This window comes from Poeciliopsis prolifica, unplaced genomic scaffold, assembly GCF_027474105.1.
Source record: "Poeciliopsis prolifica strain line A6 unplaced genomic scaffold, Auburn_PproV2 SCAFFOLD006, whole genome shotgun sequence".
In the NCBI taxonomy this organism is placed as follows: domain Eukaryota; kingdom Metazoa; phylum Chordata; class Actinopteri; order Cyprinodontiformes; family Poeciliidae; genus Poeciliopsis; species Poeciliopsis prolifica.
Genome location: NW_026562381.1, coordinates 12,254,794 through 12,277,799, shown reverse-complemented (window position 1 = coordinate 12,277,799; position 23,006 = coordinate 12,254,794). Strand labels below are relative to the sequence as shown.

The window sequence follows — 23,006 nt, the reverse complement described above, 5'->3', positions numbered from 1 at the left end:
TTTCTTTTTCCTTATTTGTTTTGCACATAGTAAAAACTGCAATATTTCATGTATAAATTAAAAGTGCATCCACAAGTGATGATAAATTTTGCATGAGAGAACAATAATGATGACACTACAAGATTATGTGATTTAGTCATGCAGCCAAGAAGGTTTTATCACACTCCATGGAGATATATGAACCAAATCCCAAAATGTTTCTTGTCCATTTTTTTGAGTATTTCATTTTTAAGCTCCCCTATACCTCATTCACCTAGTTTCTGACATGTGAAATTGAATGATCCTGCAGCTGAAATGAATGCATGTCTTTCTATTCTCTAATTCAATTAGAGAACTTAAGTAAAGTTTCTCATTATGATCTCTGTTTGGAAGCTGCTGATGTTTTCAGATGTTGGCTAAGTTTAGATGAGACATTTATATTAGATGAAACACCTTGAATCTGCTGTAGTTATTATGCCAGGGCTCCATATGGCGCTGTAATTGTATCATGTTGAAATGTGAATGCTGTTTTCACCTCACTAGCTTCCAGCTCATTTTGAAAACAGTAACACATCAGATTAAACAAGTACTCATATAACACACACATATTCCTCATAAGAGCTTGTGTAAAACTGAACTGGTTAAGAGGCACGAAACAGCACAATGCTGTCCACCAGTGACTTTGTTGTTACCTATCCAACTGCATAGAACCAATTAATTAGGATGTTTAATCATCGCCTTAGTTGGTTATGTAATAATGTGTTAAGTCTTACTCGAACAGTGGAGAGAAAAGCTGGAGTCTAATTGGAGCCATGTTGCCTGGACACCATGGATCTTCAATGCCGTTTCATATAATACTCTCACAAGGAAACCGGCTCATACTGATCTGTTAAATTGGAAGAATACAATTGGGGGATGGGTTGCGCGGCTTCCCATTTCAGCTAAATTAGGGAGAAAATTGTACTGAATGTAAGGCCTGCTACCTAATAGTGCCTGTCTTTCTGGGATTGCTGCCTTGCAGCCACACATTAAACCGACCAATCACAAGTTAGTACTTTGGGGAGAGAAATCAAAAGTAGAGAGATGACAGAGAAAACTGTGTAACTTGGAAAAAAATAAATAAAAAAATAGCTGAAAATTTTCAGACAGTGCTTGATAGGTTTTCCGTAGTTGAGAAACCATAAAAGGCAGTCTGTGTGCATCTCTCACTGAAAATCCCCAGACCACCAATCACAGCTCAACACCAACAATTTCCTTTGGATTTTTTCACGAGCCACGACAATAGATTTGTTTAAGATTGATAACAATCACAGCGTGAGAGCAACTTTATGGGGCTGCTGGTGTCTGGACTCCTTGTTCTTTTGGATTCATCTGTGTTCTGTATGTAACATCCATTTATCTATGGATGCTAATGCAAAGCTTAATGATATCTGAACCTAACTATCCCTCCCATTTAAACTGAGCTTCACAAATTAAGCACAACAGTTGGCGGCTTTAAGAAATTTGGAAGCGTTTGTTTTCTGGACCATTTTTCAAACCCTGACTTTTTACACCATTACTCAATTCATCTTGGAATTGAAAAAAAAAAACACAAGGAGGTAAACAGTTATTTGACTACCTGGAAGAAATACATGTAATTATTGTTAGAGCATATAATAATGGCTAATTATAATAAAATTGACCCTGCGTTTTTCTTTCATCTCGACCAGTTGTTGGATTAAAACATTTTCTTTTCGTTTCCCCCACAAAGACAGTTTTTAGCTCGCAAATGCATTATGTATACAGTGTCCTGTCTATATATAGACGGTGTGATGCGCGATAAACAGCATGTGTGTAGGTGAACAGAAGTCGTCAGTGATAATATATTCATCTATCACCATCAATGTGTGGGAAAAAAAATCATTTAGTATATATTTATTTTACTACCTATTTAGGTCTACTCATTTCAAAAAGCAGTGAAAGGTCTGCAGTATCAGAATTGAAGAAGCATCAGCTTTCAAGAAAAGTGTTTCACTACAATCTGTAAACATTTGCACTTCCAAACTAAAACAAAGGAAATCACCTTTTATTCATCATTTACATCTGCAGGCTTGCTTTTGAGACAGCCGATTTGCACATATACTCTTATACACACAAGTGCCTTTCAAGGGGTATTATTAATTTCCTAGTGGGTCATTTTTGAATTAGTGTGAGTCACTGAGGTTCCAGCCGAGTCTCCTCTAGACTGTTCAGTGAGAGTGGACTGAATCGTTCAGCTTTTGTGAGGTGGAAATATTTATCAAGACATCTCTGCGATTCAACATGGGTACTATTTTTAATTTTATGTGTTCAGTGTCAAATATTTAATACAAAAAAAGCTAAGCTGGTAACACACCTATTACCATCACATCTTACAGAAAAAATGCTGTTAATACTTTTTCAAATGTAAGTTACTTACCAGCTCTGCCAGCTTGATGTTTTTTTTTCTTTTTTATATTTTATTTAGCAAAGTCTAGTGTCACCACACATACCCTACACATGTGCTCTACTGCTACAAAATTAATACAAGAACTACTAAAATGTCACAACAATCTGAAAATAAGAATACTAACTCTTCTGATCAGTCCTAATACTTGGTCTTCACTAGTAAAGATTCACTTACAAAGGCATTTTAAATACCCCGTGAATCTCCAGCTGAAGGCAATCAGATCTGAACAAGCTACAAGAATTAATTATAAATTTCAAGTCCCTTAATTGATTTTAAGACTATTTCACAGATAATGAAAGTGTAATTGAAAAAAAAAAATTTTCCCGCTTCTAGTGTTTTATTTAGATCTTAATTGGTACTTGTGTCTTCCTGTGGTAATTACACCTGCAGATAATTTGCTTTAAAATCTCTTTTGAAGAAAAGCCCTGAGTCACAGTCAGATTACCTGTGTAAACGAAGATGCTAAACAAACATGAAATAACAGGCTGACATGACAGTGGAGAAAACAATAACTTGCATGAGAAACACACAAGGCAACTAGGACAGAGATAAGAGAAGATCTGGCATGCAACAACTACCCTAAATATAACGAGGGAGTAAATAAATGACACAAGAAAGGGGGATTAGCAATGAAGTAGGACAGGGGGAGCAAAACATGAATTAACCATTTCCTGCCTGACACTATTTTACAAATATATACAAAATGAACTAGATGTATTTTTGCTGACTGATTCTTAAGAAACTACAGATTGTTTCTGAAAATATATCAAATACATTTTGTTGTTTAGCATGCTAAATCAGTAAATTCAGCATAACCTGGCTAAACTCCCAGCTCTAGATGTTGGCAAAGTGCTTCCAATATGATTTATGCTATGTGTTCAATATGCATCAACAGGCATAAGTGATCTACAAGAAAAACACTATCCCATTTCATAAAAGGTCAAATTATATCATGAAGATCTCTACAACAACATAATAAATCTGTACAAATAATTTTGTGATAAATTTCGTTGTTGATTAATTATTTCTGAAAAAAAAATATAAAAAAATGTTAAATAATATTTTAAGTAATAGATTAGCATTCTGAAATTCAGGTGAAAAAAATGCATTCATGTCTTTTTTTACTTGAACATGCTTATTAGCATTTTAATGCACTCTTGTGACATATGTAATTAAATCCCACTATTTTCATTTATTTATTCAGCACAGTGCCATTAGTAAAGAAGCACTGCTGTAAGGTTTCCATTTACAGGGTTTGTCATTAATTGCTGTGTTTTATGAGTGTTTACATGCCTCTAAATTGACTTTGAATCCTGTGTGGGTGACTTTTTGCCTGGTTTTTTCCAGTGCTTTAGGAAAACAAACCATAAGATGCCAGAAAAACATGTCCTTTTACATCCCATTTCACTTGTTTCAACATCTGGCTTCAGAAGGAGACATTGTCGCTACTCCACCTGATAATTAGTTTCACTTATATTGAAGTAGGTGGGAGGAACTTGAGCGCTGCTCTGCTATGATTTTATTGGCATAATTGCTGTTGTTCTAGTTTTCATATTGTAGCTCATTACACCATACTTGGCATTGATTTGGCTTGTCTTTACATGAGAAATTAAATGCTTCATGACAGTAATTCACCTCCTGCTGGCTGCACATGAGAAAACATTGCAGAGGTATAATTATTTCCTTTAAGTTAACAGAAATGTGCCATTTGAAAGCTACTCACAATTGAAAGTTCTTATTCATATACCTGCCTGGCTAATAAAAGAAGGATTAAACAAAAGGTCGTGGAGCTGGTTGAACTGCAAATATGCCTCAGTGCAAGGTTTCACTGGGAGGTAGCTTTATTTTCAGAGAGAACAAAAGTAGTAAGAAAGTGTCTGACATCCAACACCAAACTCACACAATGATGCCCAAATCCTACTGGCTGTTTTACTGACAATTAATGTGCTAATTTCATATAGCACAGAAAATCAATCAATTACCTGATGACCAAGGAGATGTATGAATTAGATTAAATGTCTTTAATAGGTTCTTAAATATATAAATCAACTCTCAAGTGTACATATTACCAAATCTGCCATTTTAATATTTATTAAGCAAAGAGGAAACCACAAAAAGCCCTGGGTTTGTAATTGATGTGTATGCATGGCTGTAGATATTTCCAACTGACTTGGACGTGTATTTCATAGCAAAATAAAAAGTTTTAAGACAACATGCGAAGCAGCATTGTCAAGTCATTATGTATATTTAAAACTAATATTACTTGTGCAAAAAAGTCCATGAAGTGGAATCGGATCATTAAAAGTTAATTTGGCCAAAGTACCATTGAGACTTTAGAATAAGGAGATGAGGGTGCATATATTATTTTCATGCAGACATTGTCCTATTTCTATTGAGATTTTCTTCAGTCCATTTGGCACAGCAGCTCTGATTAAAAAAATGTCACATTTATTTTATTATTTCACATGCCAGTTGGTTTAATGGAACGATATGCGACTCGCTGAAAAAGATGCTTCTTAATTTCTTTCAAGCATCTAACGTCCATCACAGTCTTGTTTTAGGAGAAACTGTGGAAGGAGAAGGGGATCCCCTGCCATTTTTGTTCCTCTTTGTGTTAGTTGGCACAGCCCTGCTGTCTAGAGATCCGCTCCAGTTCGACGCTTACAGCCAGCAGCCTCTCCTGAATCTTGGCTCCGGCTGTGAGTGTATCCATCTGCGTCTGTCTGCTTGTCAATAGACTCTCATTCTTCATCAGGACACGTGTAACCAGCCAAATCCACATAAGCTCATTATTAGAGGTACAACAGAACTAAGCTCAAGAGCAGCTTGTTGTTTTGCTTCCAATTACTGTTTGTGCAAAACTGCAATGGACGCTGCCCAGTCTCTCCACGACCCTGAAAGTAAACAGCTTGGACAAAAAAGTGATGCAGTAAGGAAGAAAGAGGCTTTGATGCATTGAAGCTAAACAATATATAAAAAAATGTCTACAATGGATTAAAAAACAGCAACGAGAGACACAATATCGGCTTTTATAGGTTTAGATTAATGTCTTAATCTTAGATTGATTATGATTATTGCATTTACATCAGAGTTTTTTTCACTAACATTAGTGCTGTCAGCTGTGTTTCCAGGGGTGGGGAGCTCTTAGAAACACCAGCTGGTAAGACATGCACAACTGTACTCTGTTGAACGCGACTCAGAACTAATGAGACTCAATTTTATAGAGTCACTCATAACAGTTTTGAAGGAGCCTTTTTTAATTGTCTTCTTTTTTGTTTTGCAAAGATTCACTGATCTGAATAAGTTGACAGGCTTTGTGAACTTTTACTTGCCAATACAGATTTTAACTGTTTTGTTGAAGAATTTTGTAACTAAGATATGAGAGCTGCACTGAAAATATTTGTCCTTTGATGAAGTGCATTTATTAATCATTTAAAACAGAAGTGCATGCTACATTTAATAGTTACAGTAAAAAAAGGATTTTTAAATTTATTCTTGGTAAATTAAGAAATTTACTAAGATAGATTCCCAAAGCCCTAAAGTTGCAGTATGTAACTTTTATGAAAATGTTTTTGCATATTTGCCAAGTTCAGTACACGTGACAGTTAATCTGTGACAAGATCAAACTCCATCACCTCCTCACAGTGATACTTTTCATTTGACATATCTCAATAGTCTTGGTCTCAAAACCTACATCACTAACTGGCTGGAATTGTTAAAGAAGGAAAACATGAAGGGAAAAAAGCACAAACTAAAGATAAAAGCACAAAAGACCGACACTGTAGAAAAAATTAATGAAAGTTGCAAAGAAGCTAAAGGCAAAAATCTAAAACTGATGTGATAAAAGATCAGTTTTAGATCGACTGTAATCTTTTTGAAGCGAGACTACAAAATTATTTCACAGCTACACTTAAAGAGCTATCTTAGGTGTAGCTCTAATGATCTTATAGTCTAACTAAAGTCATTTGTATATGATCAAAAGTGTGTTACATTTGTTCTTTATGTATTTTTGACTACACAAAAATGTTGCCTTTTGTTTCTGAGCTAATAAACTAAAGGCTTCCTCCATGGAAATTGGCTACCATGCAGCAATTACTGCTGTTTATGTAAGTGACTGAAACACAGAGAAAAGATGAGTGAGTGTTACAGGAAGAAGTCTGTGTTATTATGTTTGTTTGATTATTCTGTAAGTATTACAAATTATGTAATAACGCTTCTGGTGAATTATTGCTTAATGTACCACGAGACAAATCATAAATGGTTCTTCATTCTTCAAACAGCATGTTTACAGTGTTTCTGCAGCCAGTGCCTTAGTGATTGAAAGTAATGAGCACCTTCTTTGTGTTAATTGCAGAGACACTGCCTATAAACCTATTAAAGCTCCTTCGTGAAAGAATTTAAAACACTTATCTGTTAAATTAGACTATTAGATCTGTACAATAAAAAATAAATGTAATGGCTGTAAAATATATGCTTGTCTTTTAAAATATAACATTGAACAAACTCTGAAAGACGAGGAAGAGTCCATACATAATTAAGAGATGAGACCAAATATGAATGTACAATTAATTTGACCTGTGTGTTTTATTAATGCTCCTTGGTAGTGGTATCTTACTATTATCTCTGCCTTGAGGTGCTGCATTATTCATAGCAGTGAGTGGAATAAAATGATTTAGAACGCTGCTATAAAGGCTTCGAGCCATGGGACAGTTCATGTGCTCTTTTCTCCCTAACAGTGTGTTTTCTTTACACCACACTTCATTAAGCCCTCCTTGCATAGAAGGAACAATAGTATATTTGCTGCGTATGTTATTTCCAAGACTCTTGAGACTTTGTGAAGTACTGGCCAGCAACTGCTTGAAGCTGTCCCTGCTTGTCCCCTTCTGCAGGAACACTTCACAGCAGAGTGCAAATTTAAGGAGTCGGTGTTTGAAAACTACTACGTGACATACTCCTCCATGATCTACCGACAGCAGCAATCAGGCAGGGGCTGGTACCTTGGTCTGAACAAGGAGGGAGAAATCATGAAGGGGAACCATGTCAAAAAGAACAAGCCAGCAGCCCACTTCCTCCCCAAACCTCTGAAAGGTAGGCCTGCACACATCCTGCATTGCATTTTGATTCCTTGATATTTAGGTTCTAGTTAGTTCATACTGAACGTCACTGTACAGTCAGCGAGTATTGCATCCTTTCTGATTTCTTCTTATTTTTTGCTATTTTTTTGCACTTGAAGCTTTCCAATTATCAATCAATTTTTAAGTAGTAAGTATAAGTCACATCAGTTAAAAAATGCTTTGTGAAAAGGGGAAAAAAAGAAAAGTTGCACTGGATTATAAGTCACATTTATTTTGAAAATGTCACACTTTACGGGAACTTTAAAAGTAGAATATTTTCAGAGATCTGTGTCTGATTACATTTGGCTAAAATCTCTTAACATTAGCTTTCAGAAAAATAACATGATACAATCACCAATCAGTGAACAGTTGGCCAATTCTGATCTCTGGATAAATGATGTGTGCATCTCTAACTGGGAATTACTGTTTTTCTAAAAGGATTTTCATATTTATTCATTGGTTTATGTTCTGTTTCTTCTACGTTTGCTTTACTAAAAGCTAAATGTGCTGCCAAATCTGTTATTGTATGCTTCTCAGAGAAGCTGTCATGTGTCTTTTCAGGACTTTATTCCAGCTGGTCACAGTCTGTTTCAGGTCCTGCACAGAATGAGGTTGTCTGTGACCAGAAGCTGCACAGACAATATGCTTCAGTGCAGTTTATTTTCACAAAATGAAATTACAGAAAACCCCACCCATCCAGGCGATGTGTGTGGTAGAGAACACAGAAAGCTGCCAGAAGACAGAGAGAAAGGGTTCTGTTCTCCAAGAGTCCTTTCATCTTCAGCAAGCCTCTGTCAATGCAGAGACAAGACAGAACGAGTGAAATACTGTTTGGTTTTTAGCCAGATAAAAGTGCTCTGTCGTTGGTTCTAATTTAAACAGCAGCAATGGAATTTAACTTCACATATAAAAACAAAATCAAACATATTTTTGCACCTTTATATGGAGCTTTCAGATATGTTTTCCTTCCACCATTTCATTCACGTGCGGTCCATTAGTAACAGAGCTTCCTTTTTAAGGTAGATTTCTGTGGATCCATCATTACTTTAAATGAGCAGCTTGTGAAGCACGTTCTTTTCCCAAGTATCTGTAGCAATGTCATTGGAGCTTGAATTGTTCTAGTGCAGTAAAGTGACCATTTTAACAGAAGTATTTTGACATTTTATGAATGTAGACAGGTATGTCTTCTATATATCTTTTTTATCTTCAGTGTGTGGGGGCACTGAGAGGAACTTTGGCAGTTTGCAGTCATTCTTTAAATTGGTACATTAAAAGAAATCCTGAATGTGTTGAAGTCTTGAAGCCAACAAACTATGCAAAATACATTCAAACCTTGATTTTATTTCTTTCAGCAAAGTGGAGAACAGAATGAAAAACATGAATCTGTCTTTCTAAGACTCAAGCTCTGCAGATGCTTATTTCACCACACAAGTCATAAAACCTCAAGTCAGAAAAAGATTGTTTAGGGTATTTTTTCTACATGTTGTAGGTCAACATGGTAATGGGTAACTTTTGACCCGCAAGACAGCACAAGGGGTAAAGTTAATATTATACCTACATGTGCCTCACTATTCAGGACTTCTCAAACACAAGCAACAAAATTAGGTTAACAAAATTAGGATCTGGAAAAAGAACACTACAGTCAATTAGTGGTAAAAAAAAGAGAGAAAATCTAAAGCGAAAGATTCTCTTATAGTCTGTGTTGTGATGCCAGATCTCATACATAAAAACACCAGTTGCTCTATGTTACTGTGCTACAATTCATATTTTGGTCATATTTATTCATTCAGAAAGACTATCCCACTGCAAAGTAAAAACTGGACAAAGCAAGAGAGAAAAAGAAAGAATTTATTCCAGCATCTCATGAAGATTCAGCGACCACAGCGTTACTGAGCACCAATTAAGAAGCTTCTTGTGCGCTGGTGATGCCTTCGTCTCTTGACATTACTCACTGCTCTACTGGTTCCAGAATCTGAGGTGCAGCTCTTAGCCTCTCATTTTCTTCCACTTTGGATAAAGCATGTAAAGCTCGCATTATTCAAACCAAACATGGAAATCCTCTTACACTCTTTGCAACATGCTCTGATATATATCACAAAGAAGTGTTTTTATCTACAAGCTGGCCAAATATAGGGAAGTTTAAGGTATTTAAAACTGAACATTTATTGTTACATCCCCATAAAATCATAAACTTAAGTTTATTTCCCTACTAAGATAATCAGGGAATATATATACTTGTGAACTATTTTCCAGTGGTCAGTTGTTTACAGTGAAATACTGCGAATGATTGATGTGTGTAAGGGGTGGGGTGTGGTCTCTGGTTGCTGCTGCAACATAAAAGTGCTGGTCTAAGTGAACTGTCTGAAGGGCTGGATGTGCAGTTTCAGCCACAGGCCCCTGAGGAATAAACATCAAATAGCATTTTAGGCAGCAGGATGTTGAACACATCCTGAAACCAAAGACTGTGAACATCAAATTACTGATGTTTCTCCTGAAAAGGCAGCTGCTGAGATGCACATTGAGTTAGTCCTGCACACACAGCAAAGCTCAAGCATTAGCAACTCTTGAATTTATAATGGTAAGCTGGGAATATAGTTTTTTTCCTTTCTACTTCACCACCAAGACTTCTGACTGTGACCTCTTGAATCAGCGGTTTTGCAAAGAACAATACATTGTTCACAAAAAAAACTGTTAACTGCAATGTTAACATTTTCACATTTAAAAATTAGGATTCATCGGTTAAACTGTCTTCCAGTTTATCTAATCTAATTATCTAATTTAAGGTTTTCTGTTCAGTTTATTTGTAAACCATGAATGCAAAACACAGGTTTTGTCACAGCGCTGATTAAATTGTGGGTCTTACAATTAATTGCTTTGAGCTATTAATTCAAATCCAGTTCAATACAATTAAAGTAGATTAGCATTCTTAAGTGCTAATCATCTTTTCATAAAATGTTGTCCAACTAAAGAAAACTTGGAAGATTGTTTGAAGATGAGGATGCTCTTTTAGTATCAAGAAATAACGTACGCCAGACAAAAGCATATTCATTTTTCTGTTTTTTTTTCAATATTTAGCATGAACTATTTAAAATTTTTAAACATTTTGACAAAGTTAAAATATCTGCTTTTAAATTCAATTTAAAACTTTGCCTAGTTTTTGTCTTTAACATGCTAATACACCAGGGTCATTTCTAAAAGGCTGAAAATAGATGAATAAGTCAAACACGCTACAAACATCTTAAGATGTGCAAAAAGTCTTAATTTTATCTTAAATTGCTAAAGCAAAATTTCACAAAAATGTGGAGAGTACAGTATCTGTTTTGATTACATTTCTTAAGTTGAGGAGAAAAACGTTACTTCAAGAAAATAACCTGTTTCACACTGAATGGCATGTAAGGTGTTTTTTTTTCATTCTTCACTACTTTAACACCTGTCAGTAAAAACCAACAAAGAAATTGCTGCACATATTCTGATGTTTACACACCTATTATTACAATAAATATGAATAATTTAAAGATATTAACATGATTGCAAATGTGGTGCAACACATTTGCTGGAGATTTAAGGCTCTTTGTGCACATTGTTTCTAGGGGTGACTGTCATTGTAGAGTGTATGTGCGGCATCAGGTCATACTGAGTGTCGGCGAACACAGCAAGAGGTTTTCCTGTTGGTGTTACAAAATAAGGATGCAGAAAAATATTTAGATATATTCAGAATATTCTGATGAATCAGTTAAATGCATTATTTCGTTCAGTTAAATCATCAGCTGTGCCTTAATTTAGTATGACACAGATAAACAGATTCTTTTTAAATAGTATATGTTTTCTTTTTAAAGGAATCTTTCTAGTGTATTTTTGTATCTTTGAATCTTTGCCAATTGTATTAATTATTGTTGCTTAAAAATATTCAACTCTTTGATGTTGATTTTTATTGTGTGTGAGCTTTGATGTGGAAAACAAAAGCTAAAAAATGATCTGCGGTCCAACTGAAGATGTGCATCACTTTGGGTATAGAGAGGAAGTCATACAGTGGAAACTACTTTCAATCTTGCAGGAATGGAAATTGTGTAAAAGATGGTGCACAGATAAGGCTGCAGTGTTGAGTAAATGGCTTGTACTTGGAATAGCACTTTATCAAGTCCAGAAGACCCCAAAGCTCTTTACACTACCTTCAGTCATTCACACACACATTCACTAACTGATAGTGACAAGCTACGGGATTGTAGCCACAGCTATCCTGGGGCAGCGTCACAGGAGTAAGGCTGCCATGCACCGGCGCCACCGATCACTCTGAGCACCACCAGCAGGTACTGCAGGCGAAGTGTTTTGCTCAGGAATGCAAAGATGGAGACAGAGGGACGGCGACTCGAACCGGCAACCCAAACCGGCCTTATTTCACACACAAGCAGGAGGAGTTTCATAGACCACCAGTATTCGAGGGAGTTAGCTAAAATTGAAAAACATCTATAAAAACTTTTAGAACTAAATAATTAAAACACTAAATATAGCTTATTATGAGTTAATACACACAGTGTAAACCCTTTTAGAAGACACTAATATCTTGGCGATGTCCAATCAGGACAAAGGAAAATTAATGGCACTCCTGGATTAACTTCTTCACAAACGCCAGCCAATAAAGTGCTTCTGTTTGCACAGTTGAATGGCAGTTGTTTACATTCTTGACTGTTAACATCTATCTATATATTGATCTGATTCCACTGTCCTTGTCTCTCCACAGTGGCAATGTATAGGGAGCCATCTCTCCATGACTTGACAGAGTTCTCACGCTCTGGCAGCGGCACACCCACCAAGAGTCGGAGTGCCTCAGCTGTCCTCAACGGAGGCAAAGCCGTGAGCCAGAACGAGTCAACGTAGCCCGGTAGCCGAACCCAGGCCTGGGGCCGAACCTTGAAACCTTACCTCTCACAGAGTGGGAATCCAAGCAGACGCCGATCAACGGTTCAGGACTAGCTACGACAATAATCCACACATTAAAACGCCCAGATATCATCAGAAAAAAGTATTCATCAAAGCAGCATCTAGAATAACAAACATAATCTCACACAGGTCACTCTTGTCATACCCAAATTTTAGTTTTTTCCAAATATTTATTTAATATTATTATTTTTTCTTAATAAGTTTACTCATTTTTATCCATGACACTGTCATTTTTTAGTCACTTTTTTGGGTCATGCAAACACCACTCACTTGTGCATATGTCACAGAGGGGACAGCAAGGTAGATATGCAGGTGTTCAGGGCAGCCAGTAACGATTCTTGTCCATAAAGGCTGCAGTGGGACAATAAAAAAAGCCCTGATCACCATCTCATCCATGCTTCTGTGAATACAAAGCCTATAAACTCCCTGGCATGGCTCAGCCTCGTCCTCCTGGCCAGCCGGATGGTAGCTCTCCTGCGTCCTAATGCACACGCTCAAAGCCTGAGCTCTTTAGCATGGGAAAATGAAGCCTATGTTCAACTGACCTGAAACATAAGGAGCAGTGTGGCTCTCTTGTTTATTTGTTGATTTCATTTTTTTTTCTGTCTGAGAGATGCCACAGCTGCACTTTTTCTTTGTGCTAATTTTCTGAACTAGCTGAGAGGTTTTTAATTGTTAACTGGTTTTTGTTGGAATCTCCTCTTGTTCTCTGCTCATGTCATTGTTTCTGTATTGTTAGGAAGAGTTTCAGCAAACCAAAGACAGATTGAAAGAGTGTCCCTTTAAGCTGCTAAAAAACAAGCCAACATACAGTAGAGATAAAGATGGGTGTTTCTTTTTTCATTGTACATGTTTGATGAAGGGAAGTAGAGGTTTTTTGTTGAGAAAACAAAGCTTGTTGGCAACCCGGCTCGATGTCTTGCTTTTTGCTGATATGCTCAATGATGGAAGAATGGAATGACTATTTATTGTCCCCATTCCCTTCTGTTACCAATGTGTCACACTGTCTTTTGCTCTTGTCCTCGTGATCCGTTTCTTCTTTGTGCAAGTGTCATACTTCAGTCCTCCTCCCCGTTAGCCATTCTTGTTTCTTTCTCCACTTCTACTGACTGATAAATGTCACCATAGGAGCATGGTGGAGGACCCCGCCCTACCCCAACTATCCAGGATGCTTGTTAAGTGTTTGAGTAACATATTGTGGTTATATTTTCTATTACAAAAGGAATACTGTGGACTTTTAGGTGGCTTAACATTTTATAGGAAACGTCAAATTTATAAAATTGAAAAGCAAACAACAAAGTACAAAAACAGACTTCTTCCCTTTCTTGCACAGGGCATGTACACAAATATGTACAAAAAGGACCCTTTTTGTGGGCTATGTACTCTTTCCTTCAGCTACATGACTTATTTCTAGTACATGCTTTTGGGAGACTTTTTTCTTGATTTGTTCTGGAGGTGGTTTGTATTAGGTGAATCTATCTGTTGCATGGGAGAAAGCAGGGAAAATACTGGTCTAGAGCTGCATGATGTAGGCTATGTGTATTAACCCATGTTGGATCATGTGTTCCAAACTACCAGGCTAAATCTGATAAAAACAGCATATACAGACAGGCACTACAGCTGTCTGATAGCTTCCAGTTGTTTATTATTTGTTGTATGCACAAAAATGCACTGAATAAAATGTTTATATTAAGATATACTTTTAAAAAGTGTCTGATGTTCTTCTTTGTGTTTTGTTGTGTGTTGGTTTAAACTGTCCACACCATTAAATTTACACTTACAAATATTATTTTTTTCTTTTCTTTGCCTGTTAATGCTTTCTAAAGTTTGGCTCAGAATTACAGTAACTGGACAAACTTAGAGACTACTCAATCCGATAAATCAATATCTTTCTTAGGACGGAGATTCTAGTTTCCGCTTACATTTAGAAATATGTACTGATTTAGCAGATTGTGCATCCCTTTCTTAACAGCGTAGGGCACTTTTCTTCTGGTATCTGTTCCTGCTTTTAACCAGTAAACGTAATATTGAACATAAAAGGTTTATAATGTAATTTAAAAATTAATAAACAAAGTCACTGTTACAGACATAACTTATCCAAATTAAGTCCTTGAAATTCCTGTGTGAATCAAGCTTCAGTTGGTAAGGGGGTATTTCATAATTTAAAAAAAAATGTTTTTATTTGTGTTAAACCTTAAAGTTGGTATTTGTATTCATTGTGAATACCTCCAAGCTGCAGATATTTCAGAGTCTCTCTAAAAGGTTAATAGTTCAAACATCATATATAGGTTTCTCATGAATTAATACATACAGTGGAAACCATCTAAGCAGAACCACAGAAATTAAAATCTTAAGTTTCCTTATTTCTACTTTGGGTGTAATCCAATCATCACCAAGGAAAGTGAACGGTGCTTCTGGATTGGCTGGTTTTGCTAAAAGATTAATTGATTTGAAATTGAAATGAGCACAAAGCAGGTAGGAACACTGCTGAACATTACGAAAGAGTGATGACGTTATGTCTGGAAAACCCAATTGGGACTTTGCTGGATAACATAACGGCCACCAGCGATGAAAATAGAAATAGCAACATCTCAAGCTGTAATGTGGGTTAATGAGAGGAAGATTTTTAAAAGCATTTATAAGATGAGAATAAAATCTGGAGAAATATATGAAAGTAGCTACTTGGAAATTTGTTGAAAAAAAGACTTTAAAGTTTGTGTGTTAGTTTATTCAAATCATAGTCACGGTCTCCCTGAACACAATCCAATAGTAATTATTTAAGGAAAGTACTTTTTCCAAGTAATAATTAACAAACCGCTGAATGACGTTGCAATGATGGCATCATATAAATAGAAGATATATTATACTATTTCACAAATAGAAAAATAACTTTTTCTATTTGTGCTGTTCTGCTTTGTAATAAATCTAAAATGTTTGTTAGTATTTTTTAAAAGGTGAACTTTTCTGTGCAAATGAGAAAATGTGTGAATATAAGTAAAAATGTGTTTTTATGTTACAGTTTGATCCTTTTTTTTTACAGTATCATTATTTAGTGTCAGTAAAATAGTAGCTTAAAAACAGTGAGAAATGTTTTATTACATTGTCATTACAGATCTTAGAACTGTGTAGTTTCTCCTTAAGTTGTAATAAAATACAATTGTTGCCGGGTGTGAGGACGTGTTTGGTGGGTTGCTTCATTAAATAGCATCTAAAACAGAGTATAACTTTGTTTTTCCAACTATCATCTTTAAGATTTGGTCTGGTCTTTTGAGACAACCTCATTACGCCCACCACTAGTGGAGACAGGAGAACTAATAGGCTCCGGTAATATAGGCCCTCTTATGAGTTACTTCATCGTTCATGTAGTTTGACATCCCACTACTCCCTTCATTTCCTTCTGCTCCTCTCTAGACTCCATTCATTAGCACAGGACAGTCCAATTCATTAGTATGGGCTGCCAGCCTTGTTCTGAGATGGTGATGTGAGGAGAAGCCACTTTTCCTCCATGGTATTCTTTTCTCTCTGTGCTTCTCTTCCTCATTCTCTCATCAGTCAGTTTTTTCTGCCCTTCGCTTGGGCAGACTAATGAGTCTTCATGGAGCCACCCGAAAAGAGCAAATCAAAAAAGTGTCTGACGTTCGTACGTAAACGCCACACAAGAACTCCAGGATTTGTGATGTTGAGTGAGATCAGGCCGAAACATTCAGTCACGAGTCAGACGGAGCTGACAGAGCTGTGATATATGTGAGCACTGTGTACCTGTGAATGCAATAACTCATTACCCTTTATCACTGCCAGCACAGGCTGTGCAGCCTCTTTTCTCTTGTGCTCACACAGTCGTTCTTTCTTTGTGTCTCTGCCATCTCCATCAGAATTCTTACCATTGCTTAGTGTTTTCTAAATGTGACATTTTTTTCCTATGATTGTTGCTACAATTATCTTTCTTATTGTAGAACTGAGTGACAAGTGCCTCAGGCACTAGCTTTTTTTGTTTGTTTTGATGCAGTCAGGATTTTTAGACCTTTTCAGCTTTGTGCTTGCTGCTTTCACAATAGGACCCAAAGTGATGAAATCAAATGGTAGGTAATGGCTGTCCAGAGAAAAATGTTCAGCTGTTGGAAGAGTGCAATCGAAACAGAACAGCATGTTGTCCAGACAGATATAGAAATAAGAAATGCAGCAAAAAGATGTCACCGGGGCATCCACGTTGTAAACACAAGGGCCAATTGAGACTAAAAACTTGATTTGAAACTTTGAAAACAACATGGTGGACCGAACTATGTAATGCAAGAACACATCTGATTTCCCTGCTGTGTGAATGTGTTGTTTTTGCAGGCTCATCTTTTGGATGTCACAGAAGATGTTTTTTGAAAGAAAGAGAAAGTAACAAGCTGATAAACTTTTGTATTTAGGTTGCAATAAACATGTTTATCTTGCAACTCATGTTGGAATGTCTAAAATGAGTTTTCACCTGGATAGTGAATTAAGTCCTTTTGGTAAAAATCCATGTCTTCAAGTATATAAAATATGTGTATCAGTGATGTGTCACTGCATCAAGAAAAATAAGTTATTTTTCTGCTCCTTCATCCATGCCTCTTTTTTCCCACATCCTTAGTGTTTGCCATCTTGGGATGAAAGTTTCATTCTTAAATTATGTAACTGCTGGACATTTGTTTTAGACAGATAAACTGTCACCTTCAAGCATCTGGGAATTGCACCCAAAGATGAACCAGACATTTTGAGGTGCACAATTCTCTTGTGGACAGTTTGGTTGATTACTTTCAAATTTTCTTTTGTGCCTTGAAGAGGCAGTTTCAGATGTTGCTAAAAATGCATTCATAGGAATTCCTCCAGTTGAGTTATCTTATCTTATAAAAGGTATTGTCATCTGGGTTTTCCCCAAGTTGTTTATAGGCATAACACATCTACTGTATGTAAATGTGATTATCTTATCTTGTATCCTAATTTCTACATATACATATAAAAGTAGCTTAAATAATATTGAGGACTTTCATCATTAAATAATATAACTTTCGCTGTCATTTCATAAAAGTACTTAATTACATTTGAATACAAACTGACATATAATAGGTCTTTACATGACTATAAGATGGTTTGCTTATGAAATGCCTAAATGAAAATAAATTTATTTTTTTATGTAATAATTCATCTGCATGATCAATTGTGTTTAACCTTTATTTCCTTTACAGCATGAGAGCAATTTGTCGTATTGTAAAAAAATCTTCCATTTAGATACAAAGTGAGAAAAATGAGCTTTTTGTATTTGCACATTAAAAAGAGTAAAGTTCATCTTCACAGAAATATTAATGTTCTTAAAGCCACAAAGAGGAGAGAAAGGGCACTGAATTTATTTGACAGCCTGGCGCCAACAACTATCTCCTGAGAGGGGTTTGTCTGGCTCTCGCTTGCTTCTCCACAGCTTTTTTCTCATTCTCTTTAATTACATGTTGGTTTGGAAAAATTAAGCTGTCGTTTATTCTGCAGATTCACTTGGTATTTACATATGATGGCAATAAGAAAAATTGCGTTTTCATCAAGTGGTGTGCATTAACAGAAAGCTATTACTACAGTACAGAGATATATACATTCAAAGCAAGCAAAGTGGAGACAGTGACAGGCTTAAACATAAGTTAAACAGAAAAAGGCTATTTTGTAAAACCAGTTTCTTCTTTCATTTTGTGGAAGAAAAAAAGTTGTCAGGTTTGAGAAACTGATGAAATTAAATGAAATGCACTGCTAACCTCCGACGTTTGGGTCTCTCAGTTCTCCCAACACCCCAGCGCCCCTGAGAGCAGCCAATCCGAATGAAGTTGGCTGCTATTTGTCCCTCTCACAACCTCTCGTCCATCAACGTCGCCGTGTGCCTCCAGCTGGCACCGAAGAAAGCACCAGCTTCATTCTGAACAGATTACCCACAGCAGAAAGAGTCTCACACCTCTGCTTATCAGAACAACCAGCGCATCAAAGCAACAGGGGTCGGCAGAAAAGACGTGGAAGACACAGAGCTCAGAGAGTGCATGCTGATAACATCCACTGCAAATAGCTTCAAACATCAATGCTGCTGGTGTCACTGTTAAAGAGTGTTTTCATTTGTCGGCCATTGATGTAGTCGACTCTATCAGAGTTTGAAGCAGGACCATTTTTGACCAGGCAGAAACACAGAGAGACTTCTCCAAACCTGAACTGACTGGGTCAATTTCTGATTAGAGTAGATTTAACATTTGCTGGTTACTAGATAACCAGCAAAATATATTTAAAAAGTATTTTATTTTAATGTTACTTCCTAAGTACAACTATTCATGCATTTATTCATGTGTCAACAAATTTGCAAGTTAGTAGACAGATGGATAATTTCCAGGTTTAGCCAGTCCCGCTCCTTAAAAAACATATAAAAAGGGACTGAAAGTGCTGTATTAACTCCCAAGAGAGAAAAGTGCATTTGCTGATTTAATTTCTTTTTTTCATTTCACCCTTTTTATAAGCATAAAGCCATATGTGCATCTAGTCGCGTCTGGCACAGTGTCTTCTTTTATGTGTGTTAGATAACAGATTTGGACTCCATGTTATCACAAATTGCACAAAAAGCTGGTGAAAATCCATTATCACCGGACAAACGTTTTGTCTGGTTTCAGCAACTTTCAACGAAATTCCTATAATGACATTCCACTTTTAACATCTGTGAACATCTGGACCTTTGAGTGGTTTATCCCTCACAAAAGATTCACTGGTGGTTTTGCACAAAGACCATTATGTCAAAGATTATGTAACTACACGCTGAGCAATTAAACTGAACACATAATTATCTGTAGACACATCAACACAAATGTGAACAGGTCTGAGCAACAAAAAAGCAATCAGTTTCTAACAAGAAAAGCAGATGGCCATTTTTACTCCAAACAAAAGGAATAATCCATTAATGCAATGAACCATCCTCTGCTAAAAAAAAAGGACAATTCTGTGCTTCTGAAAAAGACAGAACCTTTTTAACACTTTAACTGTGGGTAGTCATTAGGGATCCTCATGATCAAGTCAATTTTACATCATTTATAATTTATATCTATCTTTGACAGAATAATTCAATGGTCTCTCATTTTTAACAAACACATTTTACATAATTTTCTAGATACAACACTGGGTTTTCCATACGAAGTAAAGCATTTTTCTTTCTGAAGCCCTTCACAAAAGTAAGGTGTAGAGACTATTTTGGCTTCTGCACATGTTGCACAGTAAACATTATGATATTATTCTCAAGCTAAGTTATTCAGTGTTGGACTAGGCTGTCCCAGAGGAGCTCAGTTTGGGACACAACACTACTGCAGACTACTGTAGCGGTGGTGAACAGTTGTGTTATTTTGCAGTTATTTAGCAGATTTACATCAAATACAAAACGCCACATATATTTTCAGCCTATAGTGATTCAACTGAAGCTGCTGCAAGGAAAACATCTTTTGATGTTGCCTCACTTTTCTCTTCCATACCTACAACAGATGCAGTAGTCAGCAAATACTTCCAAGAAGTTACAAAAATGGACAAAATTCACCCAAAACCAGAACAGCAGATATTTATTTCCATCTTGTTGCCCTTTGCTTCTGGAGGGTTTTGGGGAGGTTTTAATATTTGTTTAGTAATGCAACGGTGAAAACATTAACAATACTGGTGAATATTGATTATCAACCACAGCAGCAATATTTATATTAGATATTAGATATTTATATTGGCCCAAATTTTTTTATTGGTGGTAATGACCAAAACCCTCCTCAGGTGAAGTAGAAGGTAATACATCATCCAACTTATTATCCACTTTATAAGAATATATAGCTAATCCGTAAAGAGTGGGTGGATAGGATTAAGGCCACCATAATTGTAAATGGCTGATACACATTTACATCAGATTTTTCTTCTCTTTCTCACAATCATTTTGGTTTATTTATGCTTGTTTTCTTATTGGAATGACCCTTGACAAAAAAAAAATGTCCAAGAAACAGCATGGGTTGTTATGTAACAGAGAAAAATGAAAAATAAAAACACTGCTTCTTTGACCCTATGGTTATCTCTTCCAGCTAAATTTGCTGAACAGCACCTTTAAATATCGCTAAGCCAAGTCAATGTGTAAACAACGTTACGGTCCAATGCACTGTATTGTTTCAAGTAATTTAAATCACGTTCATTTGCAGAGATAATATTCCTGCAACAGACTGATCCACCTTGCTGTTTCTGCCTTTGCTTTTATCTTTTCAGACACATATACAATAATATCTATGTCATCTGCAATAATATCTGTGTCATCTGCAACCTGAATGTATCCGGCCCGTAGACACCCACTTTTTCTTCCTGCTGCATGCTGTTCTCCCTTCTCCCCACATCCAGTTTGCTTTTGCAGGAGGGAATCCCAACTCTTGCCTCACTGCAGTGGATGAGGTCAGGCATTATGTAACTGAAAGTGAGCGAGTCAGACAAGCAGCACTCACCTCTTTCAGCACGCATTCAAGCAGTAAGAGAGGGACGGCGAATCAGGCGGGCAGGCAAGAGCCACATCCAGTATTTATGACGCTTCTGTAGCATAAATATATTCTTTCTATCCCCAGTTCCAATACAGTACAGAGTAAGATGTAGTAAGCCTACGTAAAAGCTGATGCATTACATATAGAAATGCGTGAATGTTACATTGTTCTCAATAAACGCAATGCGGTGAGGAGATTTGCACCACACTTAATCAAGCACCCAGGAAATACTTTCAATGTTGAGTTGAAGTCTTTGCTTTTTTCAGAGGTGACTTGTTAAATGTTGAGGGAGGTTAAATACGAGGGTAAAGTTTGAGAATTGTTTCATTCAGTCCCAAGTGGGAAAACGTCTTACTTTTCTCCAACAGAACAAAATCTATACTTCAGCTGCAAGGTTTCCCACAATCAAAGAAATAAGATTAGAGTCCATGCTGCTCTGGTTTTCTGGAGATAATCAGATCTGAAAGTAACTGAGGGAGTGTTGTTGCATAGTTTTCAGATGATTTGAAATTAGTCTTTCTTGTCTTCTATTTACCAAATTATATAATGATTTCTAGTTTTCCACTTTAGAAATCCTAAAATCTCTGGTCTTAGAGAATGATGCTGGTTATATGAGGATTGTCCAGTGGATATTTTTCTTTTTCTGCCCGGCCCCTTCTGTTTAGAAAAATAATCTCAACCTCAAGAAGAGAGAGAGAGCGCTTTCAGAGAGAGCTGTCCTAATTATGTCAAAACCAATCATGCCGTTGCTTACTTTGAATGCAGTTGTGGGAAACATTGGGTGTAATATGCAATTCCTGCCTAAAGCACATCTCATGTAAATTCTGTGTCCAATTTGTATTTTGCAAATTACCAGACCTCATACTTTTAGCTAATGTAACCCTTCACGTTATTTTGATTTTATGAAGAAACAAAATAACATTCATTATATTTGAATGTTTCTACTGGCTTAGAAAAATAAATCTATTGGAACATCAGAACACCAAGAATTTATCACCGGCCACCACAGGGTTGTCCTCTAAACACTGGACGACCTTGGAACTGGAATACTTTGATTTACATTTCATGTTTATTTATAATCCTCAAGGACAGAGGAAAAGGTAAAATATACAGAACACAAGAATACTCAAAGTATTCATTTTAATTATCCACAGCTTATATTTAAGTCATCTTTTATTAATGTTATTCAGTAAGTTAATGCTCAATTCTAACAGTCTGATCTCTTAATATATCTGGGCAGTCAGAATCAGATCTTTCAGTCATAATGACGGCGTTACACAGACATCCTCCTGCCACTTTCCAGATCTCTCTCTTCTTCTGCCATTTGTCTCCAATAACCTTTTTATCACAAAGCTTCACACATCTTCTATCCTTTTCCACATCATTTCTAACCGTCACTTTACCAATTTCTCTCTGCACCTCTGCTCTGCAATTTCCTGCTCTTATCTCATATTCACAATTGGCATTTCTTTCTCTGCTGCTGCAGCTTTCTATGCCTCATCCATAATCTTGATATCACATAATGGTTGCCATGTCTGTCTTTCAGAAAGACTACTACTGTGAATTACATTGGTGCTTTCAGATTTCCCTTGTTTTCTTGACTAATTAAATGTCAAATCGACTTGTCAATAGCAGGCCTTGTGTTTAGCGCAAATGCAAATTCTCATTATTAGCCCGAGACATCGGCTCGTTGAACCGGGGTGTCAGGTGTCGATTAACTTTCTGTGCAATTGACACCATCAACTTAGAGAGTTGGTGGTGTCAATTGGATTTTCTCCAAATCAGGGGGAAATAGTATTTCAACCAGAATCTTGTCTATTTAGAATTAAACAAAAAAAAAAAGTATACAGTTAAACTATATATATTTGTTTTAAACATATTACTAACGTATGTTTTTCAATTAGAAAATTGATTCTGAATGCAAAACATTTAAGCTTACTGTAGGGTGGATGATGGCATTTCTGTGCTGGCCAACAGTGAATAGGG

The 23,006-nt window shown here is 36.4% G+C and overlaps 1 protein-coding gene across 5 annotated transcripts in view; it reads left to right on the top strand.

The window, feature by feature from the left end:
- The window catches only part of LOC129360513 (fibroblast growth factor 13), a 92,930-nt gene extending 78,709 nt beyond the window's left edge, over positions 1-14,221 (top strand). For 3 of the 5 annotated variants that reach the window (XM_055030806.1, XM_055030807.1, XM_055030805.1), the window contains 2 exons: positions 7,336-7,534; positions 12,299-14,221. In XM_055030806.1, coding sequence (XP_054886781.1) covers positions 7,336-7,534; positions 12,299-12,435 — 336 coding nt within the window. In that variant the 3' untranslated portion in view covers positions 12,436-14,221. The remainder of the gene's footprint in view (positions 1-7,335; positions 7,535-12,298) is intronic. The other 2 variants (XM_055030808.1, XM_055030809.1) reach the window with 1 other exon arrangement.
- The last annotated feature ends 8,785 nt before the right edge of the window (positions 14,222-23,006 follow it).